Source organism: Simochromis diagramma, unplaced genomic scaffold, assembly GCF_900408965.1.
Source record: "Simochromis diagramma unplaced genomic scaffold, fSimDia1.1 OVJJ01000583.1, whole genome shotgun sequence".
Lineage (NCBI taxonomy): Eukaryota > Metazoa > Chordata > Actinopteri > Cichliformes > Cichlidae > Simochromis > Simochromis diagramma.
This window is the reverse complement of record NW_024387285.1, coordinates 1,547,733-1,571,646: the sequence shown is the minus strand read 5'-3', so window position 1 is coordinate 1,571,646 and position 23,914 is coordinate 1,547,733. Positions and strand designations below refer to the sequence as shown.

The following is a 23,914-nucleotide window of genomic DNA, read 5'->3' as shown; positions in this document are numbered from 1 at the left end:
CTATGGTCTTACCTTCATGCGTGTAGAGGTGATTGAACCAGAATTCCAAAGATTTCAGACTAAAACAGAAAAACAGTCACTTATTTAAAACCTGCAGCAGAGTAAAAGTCTCCTGCAGAAGACATTTAAACAGTCATCACACCCAAAACTGAGTCTTTTAATCAGCTCTGACATGGTTTTAAAGGGGACCCATCATGCTCTTTGTTATTCTCTGCTACTGATGATAATGGGGTCAGTGTATGGAAGTCATTCTTTAGCTCCTGAGTGCTTTAGACGCTCAGTGTCATGGTTCTGGGTCCTTTTGACCAGTGTTTTGAGTTTTCTTGTGTTTTGGTGTCTTTTGTATTATAATTAGTTTACCGCGTCCCTCTGTGTGTGTCTTTGTTTTGTGTGTGTTTGTGTGAGCCCTTGTGTCTTGTTTCCCTCTTCTGTTCCCATGTTCCCCTCCTTGTGTGTCGTTCCACGCTCCCCCCATCCATTTTTCCCAGGCCGTCATGTCTCTCCTCTCGCTCTGTCTCGTCTCCGTTAACTGTTTCTGCGTCCCCCTCGTTATCTCCTCCTGTTATCTACAGAATCCATTTTGTTTCCCTGAGTGTGCTTTCCTCTCAGTTCCCGTGTCATGCTGCGAGTTAGTCTGCGTCTTAGTGTTTCCTGTTTTATTTTGACAGTCTTGGTTCCATGTTCAGTGTGTTTAGTTTCGCTTCTTCTGTCTCTTTGTGTCTAATTTGTCTCAGCTGTGTTCCCCATGTGTTTCCTGTTCCCTCGTCATTCCTGGTGTATTTTGTTTTGTATTCTGTTTCTGTCTGTCCAGCGTCGTGATCCGTCTCGTTCCCTGCCGAGTGTTCTGCCTTCCCACCCGTTTAGTTTCATGCGTATTCCCAGTTTAGTTAGTTTTTGTATTTGTGGTGTACAGCAATGAAGCTGCCTTCTGAGTTCATTCTTGCCTTTGTGAGTCTGCATTTTGGTCCATTTCCGCCTTCACACGGCCAGCTTTGAACTCAACTCTTGCCTTTGTACTTTCATGTCCAACACACAGTTCATATATCCCAGAAGCCCCGCCCACCCACTGTTCAAACCTGTTCAAAGCCTATTAGAGGAAATCTGGGAGGTTGCCCCTGACGATGAAGGCCAGCATTAGGTAAACTGGATTATTCTGAAGTGTGAAGTATTCAACGTTACTTTACGTACCTCAAGAATAATAATTTAGTGCTGATTAGGCAAATATTAGGCCGTCTTTAAGGAATAAGACCAGTTCAAAACACACATGAATACACTTCAGCTTATAAACATGTCCTCAGAGAGCGGGTAATCAAAACTTAGAACAAAAAGGTTACTAGAGACAAATAACAGCTCAACATGATTACTTTTTTCATTCAAAAAAAATCTGATTACATTTCACTGTAGGTTACACACATAGCCACAAATACACCAAAGCACTGACCAACAGGGGGCACTAAGGTGCCAAGATATGCAGGAATGTACCAGAAAGAAATGGAACAAGAAGTCATGAATGCAAACAACGTGAGGTTTAAAATACTCAGAGTTTTCAATAGTTTCTAATCTGTTTGACTTCAAGAATTCACAGATTGTGGTTTTCTTAACTGACTGAGACTTTCATACATCACCTCTATTATCGGACATAAACAGTAACGCTTTTAAATGCAATGCACTTCAGCACACCACGATGACCTCGAGAATAAACCTAAAGTAGAAACGTCACTATTTTGCAGTCACTAAGACCCAAAAACACAGAAGCTGTTGTCGTGTCAGAGCGAATCAGAGTGAGCTCGAGGCTCAGAGTGTAAACTGAGAATGAAAACAGCGGTAAATGAAACGACTCACTTGAGCAGGCCGAAGATGAAAGCATTCAGTCTCATGCTGTGGCTCGTGAGCTCCGAGTACTGGCTCACCTTTGAGAACAGGCTGTGGAGAACACGTGTGGATGGGCCTGAAAGGACACACGTTTCAAAAAACACATGTTAAGCTTAAACAACATCTGCAAAAGAATGACTGTAGCTGTTTGTGAATGCACCCCAAATAGAGAGGAAAGTACAACGAGTAAGCATTTTGGGACCCTGGTTAGAAGGTGAAGTTTGACATGGAGGTAAGGAGCTCATTTCTTTGTGCCCTGCTGCTCTGCAGTCACCTGAACCCTGCTCATGTCAGCGCTGCGAAAGGTCAAAGTTTCGTTTTGTTATAAACACAATCTATGCCTCCTATTAGTCATTTTTATTTTTTTATTTGTTTTTATTTATCTGCTTTGCAGTTCATATTTTATTTGTTCACGATTTTTAATCTTCTAATGTTTCATTTATCTTTCTAAATGTTTTACTGCTTGTTGTTTCCTTTCTAGTCTTGTGAAGCACTTTGTAGTTTTATTTTGAAAGGTGCCATTACTACTCTATTACTTCACTTCATCCTTCTGCACCATAGTTGTCTCCGACACTGATGGTGAAAATCTTGCAGTTTAGTTCAACATGTCACTGCTTCATCACCTCTTAGAATTAGTCAGGCCTTTGTCAGCGCAGGGTCAGCATTACAGTGAGCGAGTCACTGCGGTGGATCAATACTAATGCCAACTTCCCTGCAAAATCAACTTTAATTGTTAAGTATCGGTATGTCCCCTCCACCCCAGCGCTCTCACCCAGCTGTGTGGACGCCTCCACGAGGCTCCAGGGCTGACAGCGGCGCTGTCCAATGATCAGGTCCAGCACGTAGGCCTTCAGACCGTCCTGCAGCACGTCACGTAGAGCCGGACACAGATACTTCAGGATGAGGTGACCCACGTTGGGACTCACCCAGCTGTTCCCGAGCTTTGCCTGGCGGGTTGTAGAGAAGTACAGTCACAGACTCAGAGACGCGAGCTTAACGCTACGACAAAACTGACATGTTATAGCGGGAACATAGAGACAGGGAGACTAGACATGAGACGTGGGACCAGGAAAGGTACAGAGAAAACATGGGGAACAGAATAGGGACTGTCAAAATAAAACAGGAAGCACACGACAGGTACAGAGACACGGACTTGATACTGAACAGAGGGAACATGGAGTGAGTGACATGAGAAATGACTGACTGGAGAACATAATAAACACAAGGATAGAACTAAACGTAGACCAAACATGAGGGGCACAGGAACCAAAACCTAAAAACTAGGAATCACAAACTGGACAGCAAGAAACACAGAACAGAAACGCTGGGTCACCGACCCCAGACCGTGACACTGTGGTCCACCTCACCAACTGATAAACTCACATGTATTTGCCAGAAATTATATTATAATATTACCACTGTAACAATAAACGATAGATGTTTGTGGCATTGATGCTCTGAGACAAGATTACCCGACCGTGGGTGACAGTCTGACAGGACGCTCTGTCCCCCATAATCTAAAGTTACTGAACCAAGCGCTGCTTTAGATGCAGCGTGTGTTTATTCTGTATTTGTCCCATATACAAATAAAATATTACATAACATTTGCTACAAGTACACAAACAGCTTGCTCACTCTCACCAAGCAGTCAGGTGGCGCCATCTGATGGTGAAACTGGTGTAATTCACCACAAAACACACATTTTGGTTCTTTTGCGCTTCATTGCAGTTGTGATGCGTTTGTGCAAATTCTATACGTATAACTTTGATCAGCCAGTAGAACCAGCGTGTGAGTTCATATTCACAAATGAGCAGTTCGTGCCATCGTGTGTGGCTGCCTCACCTGTGAACCCCAGGCTTACCTTTACATCGGGGTCTCTGCTGGTGCCGAAGTGAGCCACGATCAGATCCACTGCAGTGTTCACGGCTTTCACCAGAGCTGACGAGACAAACCGAGCAAAGCGTCTGTAAGTCCATCTTTTTATTTATTTTTTATTTCTGTGTTATTGTGGCAACAGTCACATGGCAGTCATCTGTGTGCTATTTTACAAAACCCCTGCAGGAAGGTGAGGTACCAATATAATAATGAGTCTGAGCTCCAAATCTGCACTGTTAGATTTGCTACAGGAGTAAAGTTGTCTTCTAGGGATTTGACTCACATCAGTCTGAAAACAAGACAAACATTCAAAGATATGAGTCACAAAACGCTGACAAAGAGTGCAATTCAGCTCCTACTGAGCAAAAAGCTTTTTAGCTTCACTTTGAAGGTAAAGCAAATCTTTGTGTCCTGGTTCATCTGTGAAATTGATTTTTATGAAAGTAAGGTGAAAGGGCTTAATCAGTCTGCTCAGCACTCATGTCGCTGCTCCCTACAGCTGTGTAAACCTGCATTATCTGGTAGGAGGATGATCTCCTCTCTCACTGCTGTGGCCTCGGATAACTCTGTGAGATCCACTTCATTTAGGGTGATTGGATTCTGTCTGCGCTGCAGTATCACTGCCCAAAAAGCTTTTACAGCTCACAGGTTGTCAGTAAAAAAAATGAAGGTGTCATCCTGCTTTTACATATTAGGAAGGACTAAAGTTGAGCATCTAAACAGGAACAGTGATGCCTTTTTTAACTGAAGAGCCAAATAATGTCTGAATTACCTTCTAATGGACTTTTATGGGATTTTCTCCTTGTATTTAAAGACCCATGAAAATTGTACTTTGTGTTTAATCAAAGTTAATGCAAACATGTTGCTCCTTGTAACTATCTAAGAGTTGTGTTGTAGAAAAGCAAAGGGCGATCGTGGCTCAAGAGTTGGGCGTTCGTCTTGTAATCGGAAGGTTGCCCGTTCGAGCCCCGGCTTGGACGGTCTCGGTCGTTGTGTCCTTGGGCAAGACACTTCACCCGTTGCCTACTGGTGGTGGTCAGAGGGCCCGGTGGCGCCAGTGTCCGGCAGCCTCGCCTCTGTCAGTGCGCCCCAGGGTGGCTGTGGCTACAATGTAGCTGCCATCACCATGTGTGTGAATGTGTGTGTGGATGGGTGGATGACTGGATATGTAAAGCGCTATATAAATACAGGTAGCGCATGAGGTGAAATCTGATGTTTCGTGTTTGTATTTTGGCTTGTACACCGTTTCTGGAGGTTTTAAGCTCTTCTTTAAGTGTAACTAATTAACGTTAGACCAGCAGCAGCTTTTGTTAGTGTGAAAAACAGTCAGATCCCTGAATCACACTCGTATTCAGTTACCAGACAAGGAAAAGCAAAAAAGGAGAACAGTGCACTTTTGTATGAAAGACTTAAGGGAGCTTGAATTTAGTGTGAACTCTCCTAACAAATCGATTAATTCTGTATCGCTCACAGACGGTAATATTTATAAATGTTGGGAGATCCCTGCAGGCTGTGAGCCCAGAGGCACAACAACAACACCATCACACTTTCTTAGAATAAAGACACGCTTGTTGGTGTGTGTGGAGAACGGTAAGCAGTAACCCTAAACCTAACCACAACCTAATTAAACATTAAAACCACATTTGGAGTCAGAAAAATTCCTTCAAACTTGTGGGGACTGGGGTTTTGGTCCCCACAAGTATAGTAAACTTCCAATTTTTGGGCTCCACAAAGATAGGAATACACACACACACACACACACACACACACACACACACACACACACACACACACACACACACACACACACAGAGCCCCCACCTCTCTTCTGCGTCAGGTCAACAGAGATGTGAGACTGCGAGGACGAGCACAAAGAGGAGGAGGTGGAGGCGTCCGGGGAGAGGCAGAACTCCTCAGGCGGCTTCTCTGTCAGGGAAAAGTAGTCGGACAGGAAGTCGCTGTAGCTCTGCTGCAGCTTAGCTGATTGGCCCACTGCTGAGACACACACCAAGTCACTATTAGAGGCATTGAGGTAAGAGGCACACTTATATGAGCCTACTAATACTGCCAGTACTTAAAATATCTGAGTCTATTGTTTAAATATTTGATATTCTTGCAGGTCTCAACAGTGCCAAGAGATTTTTGAGCACCGTTGAGTCGTCCCAGCTTGTGGCCAGAGGGGACCGAAGGGAAATCAAAAACGTTGCGTCTGGCAGGTCGCGGCCCCAATCCAGCAGAAGCATGGCACCCCGACACCCTCTCCACTCCCAGAGGGTTTCGACGGCGGTACTCCCTCCATTTGAGAGCCTGAGGAGAGAGGTGGTGCGCTGTTGTGGGACGGGAGGTGTTAGGGTTGCGATAAAGGGGTCGGATTAGGGTTTGTTGATGAGACAGATGGAAATGATACGCAGGAACAAAGCAGATGAAGATGGGCGTGTGGAAAAGGTGAAGGGAGGACAGGAAAACGTTTAAGGTCATGCATGGAGGGAGAGAAGAAAGAGAAAAAGAGAACAGTAAGAATCTACAGGAGCTTCTTTTTGACAGTAAGTCAACAGAACTTTAATTCAATGCAGATTTTATAAACCAACTGCATCAGGACAAAACCTGCTGAGCGATTCTGTAACGAAGGGCTGACAGTTAAAAGAAGGAAAATGTAAAGGCATGAGAGACGACGAGGGGAAGATGGCCTCAGTCAAAGTGAAAGCACAGTGTGAACAGTGGAAAAAAACTCTGTTCACCTATTTTAAAACAGCATTTTCTCATCAGGGATTTAATGAATAGTTTTTAACGGAAACGTGAGATTTATTTATGGGCGTACCATTATGTGTCCTGGCTGCGTGCCCTTTGTTTCCTTCCTCGTGCTTTGCAGAGTCGAGGCAGCCCAGTGGGCTCAGAGTGTCACTGTGAAGCGCTGGTAAGCCGGGCAGCCCTCCACGGCGGAAACAGTGTCCCTGCACTGCTGGCAGCATTGGTGGCACCGCCCCTCTCTTCAGCCCCAGTGATGAAGGAGGAGGAGTAGGGGGTAACGGCGCTGATGCCCCCGCCTGTTTTATCGTGGGCGGGGTCTGCAGGGGGCCGAGGCCGGCTGAAAGGGGGCAGGAGAGGCTGTGCGTTGGCTTAGGGCTGGGGGTGCAGGTGGAGCAGGTCCCGGAGCTGGGTGCTCCCTGGAGTCGGACCGGGGAGTAACTCCCAAGAGGCGAGGGCCTAACCGATCCAGGAGGAGGAGCCGTTGTGATGAGAGAACCCTGGAAGCTGTGGACTTTCTCAGCTGCGTCGTCGCCGTCCTCCCCGACTGGACCTCCAGAGCCAGAGCCTGAGCCCAAGCTGGAGCGGGCCTGCATGCTAGAGATGTAGCCTGTGAGCAGGGGCGCCAGGGGCTTGGGCTGGGGGGCTTTAGCTGCAAACTGGTGGTGGAAGGTAAAGGGCTGGATGGGAAGGGTCGTGGGCCGCTGGTCCTTGCTGTAGCGGACCACTGCTGAGCGGCTGTCTGCAGAACTGGAGAGACCACCTAGAAGAGCCCAAACACAAACTGCTTAGTTCTAGTTTGCCACAAGTTTAACAGTACAAACCTGCTCTGACAGCAACAACAAACAAAGATATAAAAAGTCCTGACTCAAAACTGCAACTGAGGACTGTTAATGTACTGAATATATCCAGGAGTGTCACTATGTGTGTCTGTGGGTGTGCGCGCTTCACCGTTAATCCAGCCTGCTTCATATTTGTCGGCTGTATTGTTGAGTAAATGCGGTGCCAAGTTTGAGGTATTTTGATGGAATGCTTTTCATGTTCTGTGCCTACTGTCTTTCCTCGGGGCAGACGAAAAGCTCTTCTTCTTAGATTATCACAACTAGCAGCAGCTCTGTCAACTCCCTGCATGTGAGACGTTCAGGGGACATATTTGAAATGCAGAAACAGAACCCTAACCCCGTCCACAAGTGAAGCATTTGCAATAATGAGCTGTCAGTGCTGCAGCTGCATAGCTAAGTGTTTAATGTGTTTACCAAGATGTCACAAATGCATCTTTTACTCCCATTTATATTCTCTTTGACCTCTTCTCTGAAAGCTGAGACAAGCTGACCTCAGTACAAATGTGTGTTGCAAATATTTATTTCCACTGTGGATTCCCTTTTGCTGATTATTTGATTTCTCGGTTAATAATTTAGGAAATAAAATAAGATTATCACAGACTCCTCCAAATTCCTCACACTGTCCAATCAACAGGCTAAAGCTAAAAGTCAATAAATTTAGAAAGATTCAAACACCACACATATTCACAGCTCAGATACGCAAACAAATAAATAAAGAAATGAAATAAAATCAGTACAGGCCGGCGTAGAAACTCACGAACCTGCAGGTCATCGCAGCTCAAGACTGCACAAACAGAAAGGTTAGAAGTGAAACCACAACACACAGCAGAAAACTGCCCGGTCATAAAGCTCAACCGCTCTTATCACAGAGAACCACACTGCTATTCACAGGCCCACGCACACTCACTCACACAGACACACAAAGACAAACACACACATGCAGACTAAACCTGGGAAAGTCAGGAGACACAGCAGCGAGGAGAAGCCTTTGTCTGCAGTGTGTGTGTTTGTGTGTGTGCTCCTAGATCCAGCGCACTGGGTGACAGACAGTGACGTGTGACGTCAGCGGGGTTGCGCAAGCTGTTTGTCGCCCAACGGCCGGCCCACCAGTGCCACCTGACCCGAGTGCAGTAGCTGTTTCTCAGCCACAGAGGGCGACAACAAGCTGCTGTGGGAAAGCGGGGGGAAGGGAGGGCGGAGTGAGAGGAATACACACCCAGCAGGACTCAGCTCCCACTGGGATGGAGAAGAGAAGCCCTCATTCTCCGACTCTGGATCTGCTCTGTCATCCTTCTAATTGGACTCATTTCTTTTCTCGCTAACTGGCCTCTCCCAACTTCATTCTTCTTCTTCCTCTCTGCCTGTTTTTCCTCTTCGGCTCTTCTCCTGTTTCACAGATGAATCCATTAGACAGCCGAAGCTTTTCCTTTGCAGCTCTCTGCTTTATGTTAGCATCATTAGCGAGCAAGCTGTCTCCCAGAGGCTTTTACTGAAGCCTGTACTGTACTGCGGTGAAACAACACAGCTGACTGAAGTGAAGTCTAATGAATAATATATGTGCTGAGATTCTGCACAGCCTTTCATTACAGCCTTAAATTATCACGGCCTTTATAGACACAACGTTACAAACTAAGGGAGGAACGTGCCTCTATTCTTTGGGATGATCCTTTACCAAATTTCCCCTCGCCTTCTAAATTAACAATAAATCCTCGGTTTCACTTCCCAGCTGAAGGGCTTAAAGACTGAAATACAATCTGTTTCAATCACTACTTTCATCTATACTCAGTAAATCTGGTGAGGTGACGTGTTCTAGGTTGTTCCTGCAGGTAGAAGGAAAGAAATACAACATTTGTGTTTTGTGCATAAAAATCTACAAGGACTATTTTAATTATACCCTCAAGTAAAAGACAATATTCATTATTGTGATTTAGCTGTAACGTAACAGAAAAATCAGCTGTTAGATGATCTTTCGGTGTTGAATGCTCCAATGTAAAAATGTAGTTGAAGTGCGGCCCACAGGCTGGTTGTAGCACGCCGTATGTTTTCATGTATTATGGCGCAGCAGAGCAGGACGAAACCCAGAGAGCATTTCTCTTTAATTCCAAGAAACCTTGTTAAACACTCAGCCGAAGGCAGAAGTCTGTTTGTAATTATTAAAAGATCATACAAGTCCAAATTAAAAAGATTTTTTTATGTTCCTCAAATGATGTTCGGATGACCCAGTTTTCCACTAGCACTTGAATGCAGCATACATTTGTGAATCTGTGTGAAAAGTGCCTCAAAACTGCGCACGCACAAACGGAAGCTCATCATTTAACAATCAAACCTCAAACGTTTGTGCATCATTACTACAGGTACTGATCACTGAAGGTTTCCAAATATGTTTTTGTAACGCGTCTTCAAACGTGTGTAGATCAGAGCACATATTTGTGAATACTCACAATTACCCACAAATCACACACATCTGTGACACATTTGAGGCCGATTTCTCTCCGTACGCCAGCCGGTCTACAACTATAAAAGGCGACAGCTGGGGCTTCCTGGGATATCACTCTCCCTGTGCACGCACTCTTTACCCTCCCTGGTCTTATTCCACAGGAATCCCAAGCATGTGTTTGTGTATTTACCTAAGCAGACAAACAGCGAGCAGCTGAGACTGAGCTGACGACGGTCACTGTTCTTATATGTACAGAAACTGATGGGTTAGTGACTTAATTCATAGAAATAAGTTATCTTGCACAGTTTAAAAGTACCTGAAACCCTAACGAGTCAGAGTTAGTGGCTGAAAACTTTCTGCTTTTACTTAAATCCATCCATCCACCTCAGTCCAACACTGTATTTGTGCTACTCTTTGACAGTAATCTTTACTTTAACATTAAATTACCAAGTACAGACAGTTATCTAATGCACAGTCTATCCATTTAGTGTACAGTACTGTACAAAAGTCTTGGCCCATCCCTCATTTTACTTTTTGTGCTTCCAAGGACACTCGTGATCTTTTAAAAATGAGCATTAGCACGCCACACGCCAAACTGGCGTGTGGCGTGTCTTTGCACAATCTGAAGAAACTGGACAAGGAGAGGACAAAAAAAGAAGAAGTGGCAGGCTTACAAGAAACTATCCGCAGCAGACGAACAGCATCTGAAAATCATGTCCTCAAGAAATAGGAAATAAATCCAGCAAAAACCCGAAACAGGACCTGAGAGATGCATCTGGCCCTTGAGCCTCGATCCATCTACTGTTCACTGAAGCCTCATCAGAAATGGTCTCAGTGAAAGGATGGCTGTCAAGAAGCCGTTCTTAAGGAAGGCAAACTGGAAGAAAAGGCTGAGGTAAGAACTGGACTGGAAACCAGTGGCAACAGGTCAAAGCATACCCGGAGAGAAAACCACAAAACAGAACACTGGGACCGGACGTCAACATTACTGAAGCCGTGTCACGACAGAGAGCAGAGCAGAAAACAGCCGACATCCAAAGAAGAGCTCCGAATGTCCTTCAAGGAGCTTGGAGAGCTACTCCTGAACTTGCCCGAGAGAGAATAAACGTGCTCATACCAAATATTGACTTTCAAGCTTGTTAGAATTGTACAAACTCTATTTTTGCCTTGATGCTGTATTTCCATGCATCTTATATCTGCACCAGTTTCCCTTTTATCCCAGCAAAATATACAGGAATGAGGGTTGGCTGAAAACTTTTCCATAATGCGATATGTTAACGGCTTTACTCTCCTTTATTTTCATTCACAGGTGCAGATGTTTCACTTGTTTCAACTTCAAATGATTTCTGTCCACCTAATTGTACAGTACAGAGTGCTTTCATTGATTCCAAATCCATCTTTTTTTTTAAATTCATGATTTAGTCTGCAAGAATTACGCCTAAAACTCAACGTGTACTTGTAACAACCAGCATACTGTGCTAAATACATCCAAATTAAGCAGAATTGATCTGTTTTCAGGCACAAACAAAGGCAAAACAGGATTGTGCAGGAATACAGTGACATCTTGCTTAGTCATAAGTGACTAAGGTTGGCTGAGAAGGTGATGTGGGTACCATTTCAAGTTCAACAAGCCAAAAAACACTTGACACCAGTAGAAACTCCTCCGTCAGATTCCTCACGTCTCTCAATTCTGGAAAATAATCCAGTGCTACAGATGGAGGTTTGTGTTGAGGTTTCTGAGAATAACTGATCTGTTAAGCCAAATGAAAGGGAGCTGAAAGGCATCACATTCAAACACAAACTTCATTAGAAGTTTCAGAAATAGAATTGATTGAGAGCGATGACACAGAGGTTTCTATCTACGAGCGCTTGTTTTTGGAAGGATGGCACAAACATGCACGGATATGCAAATATACAAGCCACACACACACACACACACAGCTCAGCAAGCTGATGCAGAGCTCTGTGGGGGGCGGGTGTTTCACTGCATCTTTCTCTCCTGTCTCACCTGTTTGTTATTCTGAGCACGCTTGGCCCACTTCAACCCTTCATTCCATCTAAAGCAGAGCGCACACACACACACACACACACACACACACACACCTCAGAATCTCAATAAAACCCAAACCTAACCATAACCTAATAACAACCCTGACAACACCTTTAAGCCTCAAAAATGCCTTTAAACCCCATAAGTGACTGTTGCTTCTCCACAAGTATAGTAAGATGCCAATTTTCTGTCCTCAGAAAGATGTCTAAACATGCGCGCGCACACACACACACACACACACACACACACACACACACTCTAAGGCATCAGCCTGCTTGTTCAGGGGCGCAATCTTACACCCAAAAAGTGAAAAAACACGGCCGAACAAAATGCCTGTCCACACCTGAGGGATATTACCTCAACAATTGTTCACATTTGATGATCTGCTGTTTAAAGTAAGTCTATAAAGTATGTAAAAATGTCAGCATATTTACAATTGAAAGGTTTTAACCGTTTCTGATTTTTAAAACAACTTTCTTTCTTTCCCTTATAACGAACTCACAGTCAGGGCTTGATCACATGAGTCATACCTTCGTGATGCTGCTATTGGCTCAGGGTGCAGGGGGAACTTCCCAAACATGTTGCGTTTATATGTCATTATTGCGTGACATCAGCTTTTATCAAACCAAATACTTTCCACTGGAGTTTGCAGAGCCCAGATTAGTTCAAAGGAAACTATGTATCTTCCATTCATTAGGTGGACAGAAGGAGAACAAATGAATGCAAATGTGCTCGAGGCGGATATGTAGATGGGAAATTCTCTAAGTGTAAAAACTGTCAGTTTAAGCTCTTCTGTCCCTTTGCAACCTAAATGAAGGAATAAATGAGGTTTACACTGTTGTTGTGCAGTGTAGGAGGTGGTGTACCTTCTGCCTTGGCCCGGGTTTCTCTCCCCCCTTCCAGGTGTCGCTCTATGCTGCCTTGACTGTAACATCTGGTAAAGGGTACAGGCGACAGGGCCTGACTGTCAGCCTCGACACGCTGCTCCAGGATCGGAGAAAAGTCCACTGAGGAGTGCGAGTGAGAGGAGACGGCGTCTGAAGCAGCCTTCACAGAGGGCGATCCACCCGCTCCTCCATTTCTTCGTTTGCTTCTAGCTATCTCTGCGAAGGAGGTGACCCTCGGAGGAGGAGGTGGGGTCGCGGCAGCGCCCTCGCTGAGCCGGACGGGGCAGCTCAGCATCCGCTCCAGCGAGCCGAGCCGTGGAGACGGAGACTTGTCCAGGTTGCGATCGTAGCTGCGAGAACGTGGACGGCTTCCTGCAGACGCTCCAATAACGCCCCGACCAGACAGAGGAGGAGAAATGTTGACATACACCTGGCCTTCAATCACAGGACCAGCTTTAGCTCCCTGCTGATTCTTCCTCTTCTCCTCATCCTCATCATTGTCATTATCATCATCATCATCCTGCTGAATAACGAGGAATATGAAAAGAAAAGACTGAAAGTTGAACTTTTTCCAAGAGATTATAAAATAAAAACACATTACTAGCTGTGGTTAAGAGGTCAAATTAAAAACAAACCAAAGGCTTAAACTGACTAATCCAGATTTGCTTTGACACAGTGGCAGTGGCACCGTTACCGACTGATATTAATACCCTTCAGTCTACATAAGTGCTAAAATAATCCTCAGACATGAGCAGATAACTGCAGACGGTGGCTAGTGTCTAAAACGAGCCAGTGCCAGACTAATACCAGTGTTACTGCTATTTAAAGGTTTCACTGTTTCAGTTTAATTTACAGTTTAGGAGCTCTTTATGTTTCTTCTCCCCATTTTTCCTTTTCTGTTGAGTCAGATGTAATTTCTGTCTCTGTTGTCGATTTGGTCTTGCTTCACTGACCAATTCAATTTAGTTTTAGCTACATAAATAACAACAACAGTCACCGCGAAGTGCTTCATATTATAAGTTCAAAGCCTTTACAACCCCAACAATCAGACGACCCCCTATGAACAAGCACTTTGGCGACAGTGGGAAGGAAAAACTCCCCTTTAACAGGAAGAAACCTCCAGCAGAACAAGACTGAGAAGGTGCAGCTTTCTGCCACAACCAGTTGGAGGGAAGAGACAATTAATAAACATTACATCATAATCACTTGTATGTGTAAAGTAATTAAACTGACCTTTACTTAACTAAAGACATCAAACACAGATTCAGTGGAGGATAAATCAAAGACTAGATCTTTTACATTCGACTTGGATTATAGATTCTTTATCATCATAAATCCTTATTCACAGTTAAGTGCTGCAGTTATTCAGTAAATCAGTGTATTTACGTTCACACATAATAAATAGGAAAACAAAACTGTCACTGATCATATTCGATTATAATCATATTATATCAAATGGAACCCAATGTGACATTTTAGTTTTGTCAGTGTTACAATTTTACATCACAAAATAGCTGATGAACTTTGACCCTTTGGTCGCACTTCTAGTGGACTGCATTTCCACTCTCGTGTGGACCTTTGCATGCAGTGTATCCTGAAATGGATTAGAAACTGTTAAAACTACAGAGGCCGGATTCTCCACTCACCCTAGATGTCTCTCCCTCTTCATCCTCTTCCTCCACTCCTTCCTCGTAAGCTTGCTGCCTGAAGAGGAAGTACTCACTCGGCTGAGTCGGGGTGGGGCTGCCTTTGCTGTGTTCGTCTGAGCAACTGTGAACCGAGGAGCCCGCGGGACTCGGGGACGACTGCGACGAAAGGTCGCACGTGACCAGTTTGTAGTAGTTCTGGGTGGCGACGACCAGTCGTGCCTGACTCTGGAGACAAGAAGCGAGGTCGCCAGAGGACCCTGCGTGAGGAGGGTGGTAGGAGTTGCAGTTGGCATCGAGGTCAAGAGCCCCCTGGTGCTCCACTGAGCAGGAACAGGTGGAGGAAGAGGACAGGCGTGGTTCACGGATGAGAGGGAATGTGTTTCCAAGTTGTTGAGATAGGGGAGGTTCGGTTGGAGAAGTGTGAAGGTCCAAATAGAAAGCCCCTCCAGTCGAGTCTCGGTTTCCTGGTAGATCGGAAGCAGATGAGGTGCAGGAGTGGTCGGTGGAGCTGTTGAGGTTGGTGGGACCGGAGACTGGTGGCTTCTCTGGGACGCTGTTGTTCATCTTGTTGTAGATGGCACTGAAGTTGACGAGCACACCGTCGGAGCTGTTGCAGGAGGAGTCGCTGCCGTAGCCTTGCTGGCACTCTAAGAACGGCTCGGAGAACGCCTCGGGGAAGTGCCGAGGGTAATTCTGGGAGAGAGTACAGCAGGAGCAGTGCTGGGTGGAAGAGCTGGAAGAGTAGGAGCCCGTCTTGCTGCTTCTCCCACACCTCATCGGATGATCTTCGTCTTCTTCGTCGTCATCACCCCAATCTTGATCTCCGCAGTCCATCGACATGTTGGAGCCACTGCTTCCATGGCGCCGTTGACTGGCAAGTTCCAAAATTTCGAGGTCTTCTAGGTGGTTAGAAAGATCCGAGGCGCCACCTCTCAGGGACTCCCCACTACTTCCTCCCACTGAGCTGTGAAGGAGGAAGGGCTGGGGAGCAAAACCAAGGTCGTGCAAATGGAAGGAAGTCAAACCGTCATTGAGAGCAGAGTGAGCGTCACTGTGAAGGTGAAAGGAAGAGTCTTCAAGGTAACCACTGAGGTTGTCACCGTCATCTTCTTCCCCTTCGTCATCCTCGTCTTCTTCGGTATTCAGCAGAAAAGGATTGTGACGGAATGGATTCCTGTTCCTCGGTTTGGCTCTGGGTAATGTGTGCGCTGTAATCAGCTGGTCCTCCGAATTGCTCGAGGCAAATGATGAATCATCGCTGGCTGTGCTGCCGCCTCTCCCGCCACCCTTTCTTTCTCTTCCTCCATTGTGGGAGGACCAGGAGCCACTAGAGGTCTGGATCAGGCTGCTGTAGAGGAGAGCTTCTCTCTGGAGGACGTCTCTCTCCGGAAGGGAAGTGGTGCGACTCAAGCCCAGGTTCTCTGGTGGGCTAAAAGGGTTGGTCCTCTTCATTGAGCTCCCGCAGCCACCCTGCCGCCTACTCGACACCTGACAGTGCACCAGGGGAATGTGGTGCACAATCAGCGTCTCACCAGACAGTTTAGGAGGGCTGTCCATGGCCTATGAGGAGCGAGGGAGGGACTGGAGCTGCAGCAGCTGAGCGAGGCCCTGTACGGGTGAGGGGGGAGGCTGAAACGAGGTGTGTTGGCAGTTGTATTCACACTCTGTTTGCTGGGCCTCTCTCTGCAGGGCAGCCAGGGATTTGGAAGGAGAGGTCAGGGAAGTCTACACCATGGTCAGAGTGATACATCTGGAAAACACAAAGACAAAAGAAGTTAGGAAAGCAGGCAAATACACGCACACACAGGGGTTGAGGCTACAAGGTTGTAAAAAAAGCCAGTGAAACGGTGTTAGATAAAATCATAACTTATTAGACCACAAAAAAAAAAAAAAAAATGAGCTGGAAAAAAAGGCTGTTTTATTGGTGTTTGGTGTCCTTGTTAAACACGGGACATCAGAGAAGAGTTTTCAGTTAGTAGGTAACATCAGAGGCAGTTAGTCCACTAAAGTCCTGGTACCCTATGTACCGCAGCCAGCTGCATGCTTTTTACTAGCAGCTCCACCAATATTATGGTGATATTCTGTCCTCATATCCGACACCATCAGATATCCACGGACAATCTGCCCAGGTATAATGTGATAAATCAACTTCTATTCAAAAGAGGTTTCTTCTTTCTTGAGCAATTTCTTGGCCGAATGGTTGAGATCAAATGGAAACCACAGCAATGAGCTTTCAGTTTGAGTAAAACAAACCGTTAAAATGTCCCTTCAGGCAGATACTTTTCAGCCCTTCACAAACTGCATTTCAGTTCTCTCAGATTAATGAATAAATAAACGACATATTGTTTTCTTAGCTGAAGACTTAGCTCTTACTGTTAGTGCGTTGTTACATCTTGCACAGAAGTTTAAAAAAAAAATATCACATATTTCTGTAAAGTTACCATATACTATTTACAGCATACCATAATACTGGTATACCATACAATATAAGTACAGTTAAAGTATCGAATGGCTTAAACCACAATCATTTACAAAAACCTCGTCCTTGAAGGAGCATCAGAGCTTTCATTAGCTTGTAATACACGGGATCAGCTAACCCCAAAGTCCCAAAACCAATCACTGTAAAGCCCCTCCAGGGAAAGCAATAACAAACCAGTGACTGAAGTTTTCCTTTCCCAAAGCAAACAAGAGTCTTGATGAACTCCCCATAACTGAAAAACTTTAGATTCTGTGTTTACTTTTAGTCTTTAATGGAAGCATCCACCCAGCAACAGGAGCATCCTAACACAGCTAACAGGGCTCACATACCTGAGGTCACAATGTGTTTAAACTTTAATGTTCGAGTAATTTATGAAACAACAGGAACAGATGAGGAGTGTGTTTATTTGTTCTCAAGCCACTTTTCTTCTAGTAAAGCCTAAACACACCTAGCTTCTTTTTTTGTTGCTAGCTTAACTAATGTTAGACATGAGAAAAATAAAGGACATAATGTAAGAACAAAGTCTGCTGCATGAAAACAGTGAGCACTGTGTAAAGCAGCTCTGTGTAAAGCAGCTCTGCAATGGTCTCTTTGTTTTGGGTTGGTTGAACTCAGGGGTAGTTCCTGCATGTCTTGCTTTCTTCTCTTCAGCCTCCCTTCTGAGCAAATGTCTGTAGTCTGCAATTAGACCAGGAGTACTTAAGGCCAGAGGGAGGAGAGCCAGAGCGACTCTGCAGTCTGCTGCTGACTGCTAAATCCTGCTCAGTGAAGAGGAGGGTGTTTTTAATCATTTAACCTTCTTGATTTGCTCTTTTAGTGATCAGCTTCTAGGTTTTGCCGTCTCTTTCTTTTCACTGTGATAGAAGCTTGTCTGTCCCTTTTAGTTTAATAAGTAAAAATTAAACTTCTATTAGCAATTTTTTGTTTCTTCCCCACATGACAGACTTTCAGGAGAAGGTAACGGGAAACCAGAGCTGCATTACAAAAGGTCAAAAACCATGCACAGACGATCAAATTATTAGTCCTAATGTGGTTTTGTTACTCCAAAAACTCGACAGCATCCTCCACTGCAACCATACTTGTTGTTAAAAATGTAGTAAAAAGAGAAATTAGAGTTCTGGAACTACAAAACACAATGCACAGTTGTTTCCACCAATGATCAGCGAGTCTCCCAAAACATTTAATAAACTGTAGTAATGTAAAGTAATCCTATTAAAACAGCTTCAGTAGCTGTAGAGAAACACATGCAGTGGAAACAGTGAGAGCCAGTAACACACCAAACAGCTGACTCTTAAACAGGACTATGATCTCATCCTTATTCACATCACACCCTAAATAACAGACACAGGATTGAGCCTTCATCCTTCTCTTGCCCCTCAAACGATCAAATCTCCACGAGGCCCTCACATCTTCTTGCTGTCAGATTATACTTGTTGGTGCAAACACACATTTACCTAGCATGCAATTTATCTTCAAATAAGGAAAAAATATTACTTTGCTTTTGTTTGCAGGTAAGTATGCACTACCTTGCACTGCATCAAGTCTGTCATGTTTCAATTACAGCCCAGCAGCGTTCGTGCTGATGAAACTTTATAGATAAAGGTGTCTTTATATGTCAATACATGTAACTCCAAAATTAGGTGTCGTTACAGAAAATTTACACAAAAATGATGCATTTCCTCATGCTAGTCTCACCGCACTGAGGTGAATAAATACACTGAAAGTCATTTTTCCATCAGATTCCCACTTCCTCCCCAGAGGAAGTAAAATGCAGCTCTATTTGCAGTAACAACATTTCACACAGGCTCTTTATCATTTCAGACGCTGGGAAGCTTCTCCATCATTTGTTTATATGGTTTTTCTATTCAAGTTATGTAGAAATGCTTCATAAACCACCTTTCTATCCTTTGTGTAGTCCAGACTGATATGTACTGTAGGTAATCTCAGATTAAGTGCGCCTGTGACTAAAAAAAAGTGGGAAATCAGATGTGAAGATAAAAGCAAAAGCCACATTTTAGCATATTGGAAAGCTGCACTGCTAACAGTCGCATGGATAAGAAGATGAAGATATAAATGCTGGTGAGAGCGTCACGACCACGATGGAGGCAAAGACACACAGCAGCTCTACAGCTACGTGTTCGCACAGTGCGACAGGCTTACTTGGTGGCACTGCAATAACAGTGATGCTTCTCTTGATATCTGACCTTTTAAACAGAGGTATTTGCTGTCGGGATGGACTCGGATTTCACCTCAAGTGGAGCTCAACCTATTTATCTCAAAGCTGTGAACAAAGAAGTGATGGGTTCCCACTAACCTGCGCTGCAGGTATAAATCATGACATTTTCTGACTTTTCTTTTTTAGTATCTTGAACTGATAAATTATAGCAGGAAGGAAACTATTGTTCGTCACGGTGTGAAACCCCCCACAGTGAATGTGAACCTGCACCTGCCTGGGTGGAAGTTGTCTTTCATGTGATAGCGAAGGATGGAAAAGCCTTTAAATTCCTCCTGGATTAAACAGCAAAGTAAACAAACAACATAGACCAAGATCTGAGCCCACGTTCACCTCACTGCATTTCAAAATCACAGCGAGGATACTGAGTCGAGTTATAATCGCAGACCATCAGAAGAAGCTGACTGACAGAAAGTAAAAACCATCGGTTGCTTGTTTAGGGCATCATTAATTAAAAATACCTGTTTTGTGACTACTTGCCATAAATTAATTGTAGTGACTGAAACAGAGAATAAGACGTTTCTTAGCTGCCGCTCTGAACCAAAGCCTAAACTAAACCATTACAGCACTAAAAATCGTCACAGCTTTTCATTTTATCATAAACAGTTTCATGTAATTTTCCTTTTCTTGACGGACTAATATAAGAACGATTTTCAATCGGCGTATCGTACGAAACACGCTCATCATGCACTTTTGTGTGCGTTTCAAACAGAAAAGTGCATTTTGTTTTGTTTGTGTGGTAAGAATCAGAAGCCTGACATCTCATTACTACTACGCTTAGCAACGTGATGTCCTGTTGTTACATAACAGAGACGACACAAAGACACCTGACGCAACAAACCACCAAAGAATCAGTCTAATCTTCTTGCAGCGTATTCTCTTTAAGTGTTGAATACAAACGCTCATGTGGAACAGAAAGGTAAGTGAAATATACAACATCATAGAATCTGCTCCTTTCTTCCATTATTATATCAGCGGGATCACAAGACTCCACATATCTCTGCATATAATATACGTATCAGGTCCAAGAAGCCTTCAATGTATCCGAGGCTGTCACTGGTTCCTGTTAGCAGAGTCACATTAATGACTCTGTGCGCAGTTAAAGACTCCAGGCGAGGTTAGGGAAAGCCAGTTGGTTTTATGAGATAATCTGCAGGGTTAGGTAGGCGAGACTGTGTAATGTGTCCTCAGATTAGACAGCTGTCTCGTTCATATCACCTGTTGCTGTGAATTCTTGTGAAGATGATGAACTTTAGGCGAGCAGCCCATGTGAGTATTGATCTATTCATGTGAGGAATCTCTTTTCTACTCCTAAGAGTGTGAAAAAGACGGTGCCTGGACTTCTGCACATGTGTGAAGACATTTCATCTCTCAAACAAGAAGCCTGTTCAGTTCTAAAAACAAAAAGCTGGAGGGACCCAGGTTTAGTTGGGGTTGTCTGGTTTGGAGGCGTGCGTTCATCATATAACATCAGGATTTCACTGCTGAAAGCAGCGGTGATGAAATATATCAGTCTTCTAAGCCTGGTTTTTCCCAGATTTCTTCCTGTTAAAAAGGGAGTTCTTCCTTCCCACTGTCGCCAACTTTGTGGATTAATCTAGTCTCTGAACAAAACTAAACTCATTTTACATACTGCTGAGTAGCTGAAGCAATAATTGTACTTCTATTACATTTTCTGTTTAATAATCTAAAAGGTGCAAAATAATTAGTAAAAACCACCGTGTCCCTCTTTAGACTCACCCCTGCCTGCTGCAGCTGTTATTGATCGTCTGCAACTTACAAGAAATCAGCGAAGATTGTGGTGAAATATATGAACTGCATGCAGACAGATTCTGTTTGGGTGGTGGTGAAATCACATTATTCTTCACGTTTAATTTGTGATAAACATAATTTGATTAAAGACACTTGTTGGACTTTCACCAGTGAGATTTTGACTGTAGCTACAGTAACGAGCAACAGTTCTGATGAGTCATCCTTACTGTAGTTTTCACATCAGAGTTCATGCTAAGGAAAATAAAAGCTGCTCATTATCTTAAAACACTGAATAGCTACTTTTACGTGAGCCTAAAGAGCATTTATATTTAACTGGTCAAAGGGGCCTCTGCCTGTTAAACCAAAAATAAAATAAAATAATAACAATTATCTATTGCTTTGCAACACAAACACACTCGGCCTCTCTGCTGTGTTCACCGGGGACTTTTCACACAACATCCTGGTTGTTGTTTATAACCCTCACCTCATGAGCCAGGTAACCGAGTGTGACATCATCTGCTTCGACTGTGCAAGGTGACAGTCCACAGTCTCACTGCTTTCCTCGATCCTTTAGTGATTTTACAGATATCAATTTCTGAAAAACTGTGACAAATATCTTTCCTTTTGATGATTAATAAAGACAATCTGAGGATTAAAGGATTAAAGTGTTTGCAGGGATGACTGATACTGACAAACCAGCTATGAGGAAAAACATGTCAAAGCATTTTTCACTACAAGCCACGTTTCACCTTTCATTCATACAGCAATTAATTTGCTTTAAACTGACATAGAATCAGTTAAAAGCAAATGATATAAAATCTCTTACATTAATTTAATGCATGTGTCTTTATGAAAATCATTTAAAAATTGAAGTATCAACAGCTATGTTGTGAAGACATCTAGGCACAGACCCACAAGTTAAGCCTTTTTAAATCTACAGCGTGATATTTATGCTACATCAATCAGCAGCAATGAAACGGCGCTGTGTGACGCTTGTCTCAAAACTGCCTCTTAAGAGATTGACAAATGTATGCAGGCTGCCAAGCTATTCAGCTATTCAGGCTCACGCAGAAATGACAGAGTGAACAGAGAATACGTCCAGTGAATGCCCATTATGCTGCATTAACCACCACATTTATCTTTTTGGCATTTCTATGGGGCACCCATACCCATGCAGTTACATAACTGCAACAGTTCCACCCTGACAAATATAAATAACAGTCCTACAAGTGAAAAAGTTCATCTAAAACTGTTCAGCCTTTATGCAGCCTTTGCAACAAAGAGCACAATACAGTGCAGAGAAAGCTTCTGCACACTTTTCTTAAGAAAACATGCACAACCAGCCTCACACAAGCCAGCAGCAGCAGCAGCAGCAGCATGACTGAATTCTGTGTTATTACCAGATTGCAGCACATCTGATCAGATAACGGGTTAAGAAGAACAAAGAGGCTGTGTTTGGCCAATCGAAATCCATTTCCCATGCAACATCAGAAACCCTAGCTACAATGCCACCCAATCAGATAGAGCCCTGCTCCACGAGGGGCAGCATGAGAAAGTATTTCTTTTCTTCGTCTCTCTTTACTTCCAACACAATACCTGCTTACATAAGAACCTGAATTCATCCAGAAAGGTCGAGCTCTCTCAGGACGTCCTACTGTTGATGCTTAAACAGTCTAAACCCCGTTAAACCTGATGAGGAGACCAGAATATCATTCTGAAATCAGCAGCATCGGATTGTTAGTGTTTTTATTCACCCAACTAGTCTCCAAATCTGTCATGAGCCTGAAAACAAACAAGACAAAATAAACACAGCACCTTCAGCTTCACAGCATTTCATACCCACAGTGCTATTTTCCTATACTGTGCAGTGTTTTAGCATCATTTAGCTAAACGTTCCAACAGGTAAATTTGCTGACGAACATAGTTGCCTTTTAGTACTGAGACCTAACCAAAGTCCTGCAGCAGAGTAAACATAACTACATGCCAAATCTGCTGAGGGCACCAAAGACTTCCTGTAACTTCATGATCATGTTTCAGTGTTCAGACTGGATAAAACTCAACAGCATCCCTGATATTTACTGTAATAAAATAGGAATTAAAGACAAGTCAAATAAATGGAATGGTGGCTTAAAGAAACAACTGCCCACTTCGACAGTAACACTGTCACGGTGAGCTGTGTGGCAGGCAGTGGTTGGACCCACGCGCAGGACTCAAGACGGAATATTTAACCCAAGGCGACAGTTTTTATTCACCGGCAGCAAATGAAAAAGAAACACAAGACGAGCACTAGAAACAAAAAACAACATTCAAACTAGGAAGGATGATCTAAACTAGGAGTTCATGACGTGGCGTGACATAACCTGACAAAACATGACGACTGAGGCAGGGGCGTAATTTCCAGGGGGGTTAGGGGAGTTATGACCCCCACAATAAAACTATGAATTATCTTGCATAAGTAGGCTGTTGATTTTCTTTACTCGTTTCAGGTATTACGAGCAAAATAGCTGCATGTTTAATCATCTGGGAATTTACCCAGATTTATTTATTTAGACAGAGATCTTGACGCGCCCCCCCCATGTTCAGCACAAAGTTACACCCATGGACTGATGAATACACAACTAACGCAGAGGACACGACAACGGGCAGGGAAAAACACAGGGCTTAAATACATACTGGTGTAATCAGGGAATGGGAGACAGGAGGGAAACACTGCTGGGATAATGACGAGACACGGGGAAGCAGACCTGAAACCATAACCATGGGACAAGGACTACCAAAGTAAAACAGGAAACTAAGACGCAGACTAGACACTAAGACGTGGAAACAAAGGAACCTGAACCACAGAGATGATACAAAACAGAAACCACAACCCAAGGACTAAAGATGTAACATTAGCAGAAAACCATAATTATAGCTAGAATCACCAATAAACACAAAGCACCGAGTCCGTGACCCAGTACCGTGACAAACACTCAGGATCGTGTGAGGAAGGAGCCGTACTGCCGTATTATTAGAGGTTTTTTCGCCATGAAACACAGTTAATCAATAATGTGATAATAATGGAGAACAAAAAAAAAAGACGATTTTTGGTCT

The 23,914-nt window shown here is 43.9% G+C and overlaps 1 protein-coding gene across 6 annotated transcripts in view; it reads right to left on the bottom strand.

Moving 5' to 3' along the window:
• The window catches only part of rusc2 (RUN and SH3 domain containing 2), a 38,092-nt gene that overhangs the window by 4,295 nt on the left and 9,883 nt on the right, over positions 1 to 23,914 (bottom strand). For 2 of the 6 annotated variants that reach the window (XM_040003448.1, XM_040003449.1), the window contains exons 2-10: positions 14,355 to 16,107; positions 12,688 to 13,231; positions 6,566 to 7,255; positions 5,898 to 6,074; positions 5,569 to 5,742; positions 3,734 to 3,810; positions 2,645 to 2,819; positions 1,843 to 1,948; positions 13 to 59 (exon numbers count right to left, since the gene is read on the bottom strand). In XM_040003448.1, coding sequence (XP_039859382.1) covers positions 13 to 59; positions 1,843 to 1,948; positions 2,645 to 2,819; positions 3,734 to 3,810; positions 5,569 to 5,742; positions 5,898 to 6,074; positions 6,566 to 7,255; positions 12,688 to 13,231; positions 14,355 to 15,914 — 3,550 coding nt within the window. In that variant the 5' untranslated portion in view covers positions 15,915 to 16,107. The remainder of the gene's footprint in view (positions 1 to 12; positions 60 to 1,842; positions 1,949 to 2,644; positions 2,820 to 3,733; positions 3,811 to 5,568; positions 5,743 to 5,897; positions 6,075 to 6,565; positions 7,256 to 12,687; positions 13,232 to 14,354; positions 16,108 to 23,914) is intronic. The other 4 variants (XM_040003450.1, XM_040003451.1, XM_040003452.1 and 1 more) reach the window with 4 other exon arrangements.